This window comes from Neopsephotus bourkii, unplaced genomic scaffold, assembly GCF_033783945.1.
Source record: "Neopsephotus bourkii isolate Nb327-2 ecotype Australia unplaced genomic scaffold, CSIRO-AGI_Nbou_v1 NB_107, whole genome shotgun sequence".
Lineage (NCBI taxonomy): Eukaryota > Metazoa > Chordata > Aves > Psittaciformes > Psittacidae > Neopsephotus > Neopsephotus bourkii.
In genome coordinates, this window is record NW_026900624.1 from 11,081,463 (window position 1) to 11,092,450 (window position 10,988).

A 10,988-nucleotide genomic window follows, 5' to 3' on the forward strand; every position below is an offset into this window, starting at 1 on the left:
GGCATAACCATCTATTAGGGTATGGCCAAGTTACGTGTTCTATCAATGTGTAAGTACACATGTACAGTTGTTAGCATACAGCCAACAAGGTCAGGGAGTCCTCATTAAAAAGTAGTAATAAATTTAAGTATTATTTCTGGTTGGTTTGACTTTAAAAAAAAAAAAAAAAAAGCCCATATTTAACAATTCTCTTCTTGCATTCTTCCGTATCTGACAGAAAATGCAATTAGTCTCTTGTATACTATTTCCAAGAGTAAGAGAGAGACTACAACTACACCACATATTAAGCTAAATGCCCAGCGTGGTCCCAGATGAGTGTATATTTGGCTTACAAAAACAGGCCCAAGTATTCGTGCTCCACTTCCAGAGGCAGTTAACCATCCCATGTAGACACCCTACAGAAGATCAAAAGCTTATGTTAGTGATACAGGAATTATTGGGCTGCCTAGTAATTGCCACCAATTATCCTAACTGGAAAATTTAGAAGTGTTTAAGCAACTGCTTATCTTTCTTAACTCATGAAGATACTGAGTACTTTGTTTCCAAGAGTACTCTTAAGCTTCTTTTAAGCATTAATTCAAAGACTCCACTGAGCTACATGCACTATAGCTTTCTAGTAAGAAGGCATTCTTGCTTAAAGAATTTAGTTTCTTACAGCAAAATATAACATAAAAAAAAATGAGGTAACTGGTGAAGAAGGAAGAAAAAATTTAAGCAGCAGTATCAGTTTGCTATGTGTTTCACCGCTGTAAAATATCAAAAACTGGAGGTATCACAATATTTCTAATCTTCACATAATAATAAGAGGAATATTATTCTGTACTGATTTTCCAAATATATAATTGGTTGTTACAAAAATGGCTCTTCCAGAACAATCATGAAAGCCACAAGCTTTGGTCTTAGCTGTCCTGAAATTTCCACACTGTAGGATCTGCCACAAACTGTAGTACAAGCCTTGCTTTTCAGTTGCTCTTGGGAGTTGCCTTGGGTTTTAATAAAGATTAGAGTCCTGAAAATTTCTACTCTGGTTGAAACATACAATTATTTGGCTGATGACAAAATGAATTTTAGCTAGATCCTTCATTCTAATAAAGAGGGTACAAGTCTTGGAGAGCAAATGAAATAAATTGTTTAGGCATCATGCTTACCTGAGGCTTTGGTCCTAGAATTTTTGAGTATAAAGTGTAGGACATGACATTACAAACGGGATAGCCCAATCCTATTAGTATGTCAGAGGTGATATACTGGGCCAGATAGATCATGGGAGTATTCAGGCACCAGGACTGTGTGACAGGGCAGCCCACAGGTTCTACTGTGTGGTTGGATGGAAGTGGTATTGCTTGCAAACTCCAGAAAGGCATTAGCATTTCAGTGGCAGCTGTTCTGGGAATGGAGTTATTCTTTACTTCTGCAAAAATAAGTTACGCACACCATTAGAAAAAAACAACCAAACAAACAAAAAAACCCAACAAAAACCAAAATAAAAAGTTTTTTAAAGTCCCTCCCACATTCTGATGATAGTTTAGACTTGATGATAGTTTAGGCTTAAATACCTTGCCACTGGATATTTGGTAGCTTTTTCCCCCAAGGCAGCAAGATAAAGAATCCAACCAAGACAATCAGTAAGCCTCCATGGAGTATGGCACGCTCACCAGTCCTATCAAACAATGAAATTACAATTAAATAGATCATTTAATTAAGGTAAAAATTATACAGGATCTAATGACAGTCCACTGGTTTGTGGAAAAGATGCCTGGCCAAAACACCTGCAAGAAAAATTTAAAGATCACAGTAACCTGAAATCTGTTTTTCTTGTGATCCCAGGGTAAAAGACAGACAAGGAAGAGGGTGATGTTAACAGAATAAAGAACAACCACAGCATCATGGCCACATCAAAATTCAAAATACTTCATTGTCATAGTGAACCCAAACTCATTAATGAGTAAAAGATCAGAGTGATGCAGATTTGGCCCTCCCATAAAGCTTTTCACATTTAGCTAATATCAGGAAGAAAATTCCAAGAAGCTCCAACAACTTACTTTTTAGATAGCATTTTAACCACCATGAAAACAATAACGGATTCAATGCCAACCATGCTAAGGATTATTCCATTGTAGAAAACAGCTTCTTTTCTGGTCCAAGAATACATATCCATCGTCAATGGAGTAGCTATACTAAAGTGACAGGACAAAATTACATTAACTTTAAAAAAACCCTTCTTTTATGCAGCTGTTTTCACACCTACACTGTCCCAAACATCACACACAGTGGTAGAGAAGCCTTTCCTCCTGATGGGAATATCAGAAAATACAGGCTAGTTATAAACTAATGCAGTCTCACATCATTTATTAAAACTAAACCCACCAGACAAAATTCACAACTGTACCACACCAGCCATACTCTGAAGGATCATTTATTTCTGACAGTTCATGAAAAGACAATGGAGTTAAAGCAAAGCAAGAGCAGTAGATAGATAAAAACTAGGCCCCGTGAGTATAAAAATAGTAAACATTTAATACTGTTTCAGTTTTAGCAACTAACCAGTCTCTAGGAACTCAATTTTCTAAAAATAATGCAATTAAGACAGAGACATGTTGTTAAAAAAAACCCAAAACTACATTATAGCTTAAAAACCTCACAAAATAAATCTTACATCCTTCTAAGTATTTTGTAAGTTAAAAAGATGACATATACTTCAGTCTGATGTAATGACAGTTATGTTTTACTTATTTTCTTGCCCACGGAAAATTAGGAGCGAATAACGTATCTCTTGAAGTAAAAAACACCCAGCCTTGTAAAACAGTGCAGCTAAGAATACAATTGCATTTACAGTATCAAACAATTGTTCTAAACATTCCTGGAACTTTTGGAGCTAGTAAGAATCATACTAAGAAATTATCCAAAACTAAAATAAAAAGGTACGCAAAGACCATTTTCTCTGAAGATTTTAGGTAGCCCAAGTTAAGCTCCTTTTTTTTGTTTTAAAACATTTAAAAAGTTGAGAATATGAGTCTGCGTCCATTTCAAAAGCTTTTACATTGTTTCATGTACCACAAACTGCATGCTACCTATTTTTAGTTATTACTGACCTTTAATTCAGTACTCTGTACCAGTATATATCAATTCGATTGCACATGGTAATGGATTTCTATTCATGAAGAGTACGGTCAAGAAAATGAGTCCAACAGAAAAGCCTTTACATGCATGCTCAGTCTAACTACATTAACATGTCAAAGTATTTTGAGAAAAAATAGCCAAACTTACGTTTCAAAGACAGCAAACACAAACAAGATGACAAAGAAAAGAAAATTGATTGCTACCACAGCAACATGGTCAATGTTTCCTTCTGCATCCTGATCTGGAACATCACTTTCTGCAACAAAAGAATAATCTAAACTTTAAACTGAGCTTTTTTTTTCACCATGACCAGTTACAAACAGTCATGATTTCCTTACTTTGTTAAGTATTTAACATGCAGGTTGGTAGGTGGCTAGGCAGTTATTGACAGTCTAAGTATAATGTTTTTAAATCCAAATGGAATTGTTGGAACTTTAATTCCTCTGACATGAAGGGAAAAATGATTTTCAAAATGGTTGTACCATCTGTTTTCCCACTGTAATACTGGGACTGACAAGTCCTGAGTGACAGCAAAATAAGCAAACTTCTTTAAATATCTTAATGATGGAAGCCAAAACACTTTCTGTTCCTCTTGCAAGGTCAGAAGCACACAGTAGAATTCTCTATTCTCTACACCATCACAGAGCCTTTGCTCCTCTAACACAAAACACCCACATGTGGTGTGCACACAGTTCCCTTTTCAATGAGAAAACTAATACAATACTGAAACTGGTGACTTCCATAGGTTTTTAAAAAGGTTTAAAACGACCTTTTATTTACTTTTTATTCTTTAAGTGAAAGGGATACTCACAAAAGTTTTTGAACTGTGTACAAAAGGGGTACATATTGAACCTAACTGTTGCACTATGTGGCTGTTACTCTACTTTAGTCTCACCAACCAAATTTAGCTATACAACTTCTAGTAAGATGCCGTATGTGAAAGCTGATATGCAATAACAATATTGCTCAGCATGATACAAAAGAAGAGAGAGGTGCGAATGCAGAGTCGAAGTTAAGGGGGATTTTATTTGTAATGTCCATACTCACTTAATCCTGTCTCTTGGAAGAGACAGTTCCAGGGTACCAGACAGCACTATGAACACACAAGGACGTAATATGGACATGAAGCAACTTCTGGACCAGTTAGAGATATACAGCCTATTTTCCACTTTGAGATCCCAATGCATCAAACTATAGAGTAGTTCTAAATGCTTGTATGTAATAAATTACAGTCACGGAGTAAGTTTTAAAGTAAATGTAGATACCTTCTCCTTCAAAACTGACACTCTTGCACTGCCGTCCCATGTCATCCACTTGATGCTCTCTAGAAGTTTAGAACTATTTTCATTAATACACATATTTATTTGGTCTACTATTGTGTCAATTTTCTATTAAAATAATTCTAAATAGCATAATCTTATATTCTAATTACTCTCACTTCTTTTAAACATCATCTGTGTAGTCTACATTTGAGTGAACACCACGATATTCAAGAAAGAAAATATTCTAGCAGGATATCACATCTCTGTGTGCATCTTTTCCCTCCCCTCACTGCCACCAATGGGATAGTGCATAAAAATCCCCCCTCGAGATTCTTAAAGGAAAGACATAGAAAATGAGAGCCCTACAGACAAGCTAACCTTATTTCTCTGTAGAGAAAACACATATGCAAACCCCATCAACATTAAAAATCTATCAAGGCTAAGTGAATAATCTAACAGCTCTAACTTTTTTCATCAGTTACATTCCAGCTGTAACACCACTTTGATTAATTTATGAGCTTAATGAAAAAGATAGGTATTGAAGAAGAAGAAACCCTGAAAAATAAATACCAGCTTCTAGTTTTAACACTCCATATTGCAGTCTTACTACTTCTTCTGAGCAGTACATCGTTTATTACAAGCCATCCACTAAAACAAGGTAGAATATTTCTTTTTTGACCTGATTACCTGAATATGGAAAAGAAGAGAATAATATTAATAACTCCTAAGAGAGCGGCAAATAAAACTGGTGCCGTATACATGTTCAGCTGAAGCTGAACTAATTTCCACGTTATTCCTTCTTCTCCAATAAGGGTAAAACATGTCTGAAAAACTTAAAAAAACACAATTGTATTAAGGAATTATTGAGAGTCATTAAGAAAATCTGAGAAAAAATATAGAATAAACATAAAATTGTCAAGGAAAATTTAAATACTATACCTGTTAAGCCTTTTATGTTCTGAGAATCCTACCCTAGATAAACTGATGGGTATCAGTGGGATCTCAACTAGACAGAAAACTATTTGGTTACATACAAATACACTGTATAAATAACAGCATGACACTTAGAACTGGAACTGACTTCCGAGTGTACCAATGGTTAATTTTCTTGGCCATGTGCAGACAGCTGATCTCTTTTTCTCTTCCTCCTACATGGCAAGCTTTGGTCCTGCGACTGAACCCTCCCACCCGCTAAGGGCAAGCTAGAGAGAAAAAAAGTTGTGGGAGGTTTTTTAATTAAATTTTAAACTGGTGCTGAGAAAAAGATTTTAAGAATATTTGCTTACTACTGTTAGGAAGCAGACTGAGAGTCCCTGTCAAATTAGGAAAGGGAATTACCTAACTTATACTCCATGCAAATCACACAAAGAATGCAGAGTTTGTTCTTGTAGATCTTTTAATGCTCCATCAACAGTACTAGTAACAACCAGCTGGAGAAAAAACTTTCAGCCCTAAATGTTCACTTCGTTATATTACCATACACAGAGCACTTCAGTTCTACTAATTAGATAATCATAATCGCCAGCTATAGAACACACGTAATCAGTGCAGGCTCTTCAGGACAAAACTGCTATTCTCTCTTTACAACACAAAGCAAGTCTTAACACATTTCTCCATAAAGTAGACAAGAGTATCTGAGAAGCCACAATTACACCTGATTCCCAACATAGCTGCTTTACTACTTCCAATGTCCAATTTCATCCTAAAAGGTATTACAGGTGAGAAAAAAAGAGATGCTTTACCTGGTCCTAATATAAAGCCAACTGCTTGACAGGCACTGGTATTGGCCATGGTACTTGTTCTTTCCATAAGAGAAGTGGCACCTGCAATATATGATCGAACTACAGCCACATTTCCTTAAAAAGAAACACAAAAACAAACAAGAAAGTTTTCGTATAAATACAAAGTTATGTTCTTATTCTGCAAGAATATAAAACCCAGCACTCCCTCTGGTATTTATAAACAACTGCACAATTATAAAATTTTATTATAAAGTAATGTTGGCTGACTCTTTAAGTAATACAGTATCGCTCACATAGTGGCAAACCTGGTACTAAAGTATAACATTAACTACCTTACACAAGGCATAGGATTTAAGAATTTTCAGAAATGCAAATTGTGCTGTGGTTACCTGCTCCAAATCCCACCAGAGCACGTGCAGCCAACATGTAGTATCTGTTGTATGAATGAGGAACATGGACGTAGGCATAAAGACAATTAGCAGCTACTGAAATAGCAGTAGAAATGACGAGAGGTTCTCTCCTTGGCCTGTAATTGGACCACAAGCCGAAGAGGGGAGAGGCAACCATTTGGCCAATGCTATATGAAGCTATAATCCAGCCCAAGAAACTCGCATCTGCTGTCGGATCAATCTGCAGAAACAAATTAATCAGTGCTACAGATAAAGTATTTTAGTATTTTATAAGATCAACAAAACTGTTTCAGAATCAATACCTGAACTATCTAAGACTCTCCACCATAATTCTGAGCATATATGGCACTATGCAATGTAGAGTCAAACCTAAGCTATTGCCAAATAAGTTGGTGTGTCTGCATGCCACTGTGCAGTGTTTAACTTAAACACACCATTCCAGCTCTCAAAGGCAGTTGTTTTCATGCAGTATTTTGACTAGGGAAAATAAAGTTGGGCTGTCTCCAGCAATGCATAAACCCAGTAAAAAGTGCTTCTGAGGCTGGAAATGGCTTACTTGCAGCAAACTCAAAGTAGTTTCCATACAGCACTGCTGCTGTTGCAGACTGTAGACATAAACATAAGCAGCATGGTAAGCAGTTTACATGCCAGGAGCAAGGAAACACTGAAGTCATCTCTGCACATGCCTAAATCTGTCCTGATTTGTGAGGATGTGGATGCATGTTCTTTTCTTCTCCAAGAATTCAGCACCAGCCTCTAGGACCCTGCCCAGGATATGCTATTCCAAATTTGCATTTGAAACTGCCTTCTACAATTCCAGGAGCAGTAAAATCCTAGCACAGATTAAAGTTTTAGACACCTTTTATGCCCCTTTTAACAAGAATGCAACAAAGAGGGAATAAAAAAACCCAAACTTAAAACACTATCGAGGAACATTGTCAGTTCCCTGTTAAAAATACCAAGAAGGTCTGTGTGCAACAATCTGACATTTACAGAGCAACTGCTACCTTCAGCTTCCCTTTTTCTTTTTCCTTTTCAAAATGCAAACAAGCCTTCTGTATGTTTTAACACTATAAATACATTCATATAAAGGGATTTCTGTTTATTCACTGTCCAAGAAAACAGTGAAATTATCACATAGAAAAACATTTCCGGATTATGATGTACCTTTATCAATTCAGGAAATCAACTGACAGATTTTACATGAAATAAGGAAAGCTGTCTAAGTGGATGGTAATATAAAAGTCTTATAACCACACACTTCCCTTTACTGTTTCTTTTCCTAAATAAAATGCCAAGTTTTTAATTACATACTTTCTGAGAAGGAATTTTCTATTCTTATTAATTAAAAAAAAAAAAAAAAAAGATACAAACCTTTTGGAGATATGGCCACACAGACATAATTACAATTGAGAAACCTGCAATGCAGTAAAAACACAACTGAAGTTACTTTATTTGGCACGTTTATCACTAATTCCCTTTATTGAAACACTAATTACAGGTTCATTCTTCTGCTCCTAAAGTGCGTTATAGTCTAAAACTCTGCAGGAGTCTGTCACCTGAAAAAAAAAAAAAGTATTATATGCTTATTTTAATGAGTGATAATTCCTCCTAACAGAAGAAACTATTTACAAAAGGACATTTTATAGGTGTGTACACACTAAACAAAAAGAGTTCCTATGGAAGGAATACTGAAATGCCAAGCAAACTGCACGGGATTTTTCTTCCCAGTGGAAAGACAACAAGATCTCCAGAGTAAAAATTACTTCTTGATATACTGACATATTTCTATTAACTTATAAAAGAAACTGTAATTCATCAAATTAAAAAAATAATCATTGAAGTATGCTATTATTTGCAAGATGATTTCTAAGCCTGCAGAAACCCCCCAGAAGACAAAAATCAACTGAAGCCATGCTTCCAGGGTCAGTTCTTTAGGAATGAGACAGTAGCATATTCTGCAGTGGAGAGGCAAAATCCCATAGGAGAGAACAAGCTCTCATACACGTTGTGAAATAGGCACATTCCCACAAAGATCTTACATCTTAAGAACTCGGCATTACTTCTGTTTTTGTTTCCTAGAGCATTCACTTTTAAATAAATAATAAAAGTGTGGCCTTTGTGCTGTTTGGTTCTGCACAATAATTTTTCTGTGCCACTACATTTTACCCCAAACTATAGCAAAGCCATAACACAAAGATTTAATATGCCATTTAGTTGTTACTTAACATATCTTACTAAATATAACCTTTTTTTTATTTGCTAGTCCTGTCTAACTCATCTGAAGAGTCAGAAAACACACCTTTCTAAGCTTATAAAAGAACAGTATCATTAAGGACACTATGTAGGTGAAATCTAGGAAACCCTGTAATTTTCAACCCAAAATACATTATGAAAATAATGTTGAAATCCACCTCTGTTTACTCACCTACACTACTGAGAAACATAGTAAGATACATAATCCAGATGGATCGCCACCTGCTCTTATAATGCTCTTGTGTTTCCACAACATCCCTGTTTTGGAAACAAAAGTCAAGAGAGAAAGAAATCATTATCAGATTTTCTTCTAGTTGTTTCTACAGCACACTGAAAACATTTTTCACAAACCTCTCAACACAACTGTATGAACTGGCATGCAGAAATAGACTTCCATACAGCAATGAATAATAAAAAAAAAAAATTAGAAGCAGGCTAATTTTTCACTGAAAAACACCAGATTGACAAATAATAAAAAAAAAACCAAAAGAAACACTGTCATGCACCACTGCATTCGAATGTTACACAAAGAGATCTTTATTTAAAGAGATATTCAATTCTGCAACCTCTTTGTAGAGACACTTTGGAGCACCACATACACCATGGGCATGCTTTCAGAAGTGTGTTATAAGCCATAAAATCCTAGACATCTTCTCAGAACTGCAACTTTAAAGCAAAAAAGCCCCCATCCTGAACCACTATCAATTGGACTAAATGGTATGACCAGTCTATTCTTTCACATAGTATACTTATACAATGTAAAAACTGTGTGTAAAAGATACTGCTGAGGATTTTAAGGGCTGCAAAACAAAAGTCACAAACTTGGTGAGCAGTAAGTTATTTTCCTAAAATTCCTAAGCACCTTCCAAAATCCACAAAGTTATTCAGAAGCAAGAACATTCATGGTTCTTCACTTCTTTTGAACTACCCTAAATAAAATAATCTGTGTCCAAAATATGCAGACCTAGGTTATGTATGCTTGAACATAGTTTTATAAACATGTTTATATAGGTCCTACACAGACTTAGGCATATGTGCAATTTTAAAGCTAATAGAGCAGGATTTGTACAGAAATGCTTAGACAATTTGTTTTGGCTCAATTATACCTGAACCACATAAATGGTGTTTCTAAATATAGTTTGCTCTCTTACTGCCCGTTATTTTGGAGAGAAGTCCGTCAAACACTTGGATTTCCTATGTTTGGTTACTGTCAAGATTTTCATTATACCAAGCGGTACACTCTACGTACGAGAACACTTCAGCAAAGACGGCGGCGGGAGCCACCCTCCGTGTGTAACGTTCGAAGCCCTGTTGCTGTTCTCCTGACAGGAGGGAAAAAGCCCCAAGCAACCACCTGCTGCCCACACAAGAAGCGCGCTATTACACGCCGAGACTTCAGCACCACAATAACCGAGCCTCGCTCTTATTACAAACTTCCCAAGCAAGTGCGGTTGGTTCCTGACAGCCTGAACAAGCCGCCGCCGTGGCAGCGGCCGCTCCCGGTCCAGGCTGACGACCCGCCGCCGCTCCGAGATTCCGGCAGGGTGCAGCGGAGGCAAGTGCCCGGGTTACCGCAGCGGCCCGGCCTGCCCCTTCGTATGCCGGCTCCCGGGGCGGGCGGCTTCCCTCAGGCTTGGGCTTTCCTGGCGGAGTAAAGCGCCCACACCGGACGGAGAGGGACTCGTCACATACAGCTGCTCCTCCAGTCACTCGCGGGGTGGCGCCTCACCACCTCAGAAAGGAAAGGCGAAGGACTAAACAAGCCCCTACCTGCCGCTGTCCTCCCCGTCCGCCTCTCCGGGACTCAGCAAAGGCTCCTGCCCCTCAGCAGCCACCTCCGGACTGAACATCGCGGCCGCCATACCGAACTGCGGCCGCTTCCAAAATCCTCCGGGGCTGCGACCCCTCTCACGGCCCGTCCCGACCAACCTTTGCGCCCGCCGCCGCCTCCGCCGTCAGGGGGCGCTGCCGCCAACGGTGGGCGGTGGCGAGGCCGGAGCCAGGAGGGGTCGGTGCGCGCTGGTCACGCGCGCGCGCTTGCTTCCGTTGAGAACCGTGCGTTCGTGCGTGCGCGCGCCTCCGCTGAGAGCCGTGCGTGCGGGTGTGCGTGTGGGCGGGGCTTTACCCTCCCGCGTCTAGGGCCGGCCCCGACCTTCTCCCTCCTCCTCCTTCCCCTCTCCCTCTCCCTCTCCGCCCGCCCA

General features: G+C 38.4%; 1 protein-coding gene across 2 annotated transcripts; it reads right to left on the bottom strand.

Moving 5' to 3' along the window:
- Positions 1–163: 163 nt before the first annotated feature.
- MFSD8 (major facilitator superfamily domain containing 8) lies at positions 164–10,678 on the bottom strand. 2 transcript variants are annotated; one of them, XM_061360338.1, is made up of 12 exons: positions 10,558–10,678; positions 8,960–9,045; positions 7,906–7,949; positions 6,511–6,751; positions 6,122–6,235; positions 5,067–5,211; positions 4,383–4,441; positions 3,265–3,373; positions 2,040–2,174; positions 1,554–1,657; positions 1,149–1,408; positions 164–395 (listed from the first exon to the last, which is right to left on the bottom strand). In XM_061360338.1, the coding sequence occupies exons 1-12, from the start codon at positions 10,647–10,649 to the stop codon at positions 180–182; spliced, it is 1,605 nt and encodes a 534-aa protein (XP_061216322.1). In that variant the 5' UTR covers positions 10,650–10,678; the 3' UTR covers positions 164–179. The 2 variants fall into 2 exon arrangements, with proteins under 2 accessions (XP_061216322.1, XP_061216329.1); XM_061360345.1 differs by lacking the exon at positions 2,040–2,174.
- Between the last annotated feature and the right edge of the window lie 310 nt (positions 10,679–10,988).

Bases quoted from the DNA above. Each gene is read 5' to 3' on its own strand.
- MFSD8 (XM_061360338.1), bottom strand. From the start codon at position 10,649: ATGGCGGCCGCGATGTTCAGTCCGGAGGTGGCTGCTGAGGGGCAGGAG. The intron at 2,175-3,264 runs GTAAGTTTGGCT...CTGTCACTTTAG, and splicing joins GTGTTTGCTGTCTTTGAAAC to TATAGCTACTCCATTGACGA. The intron at 1,409-1,553 runs GTATTTAAGCCT...TTATTTTTGCAG, and splicing joins ACCAAATATCCAGTGGCAAG to AAGTAAAGAATAACTCCATT.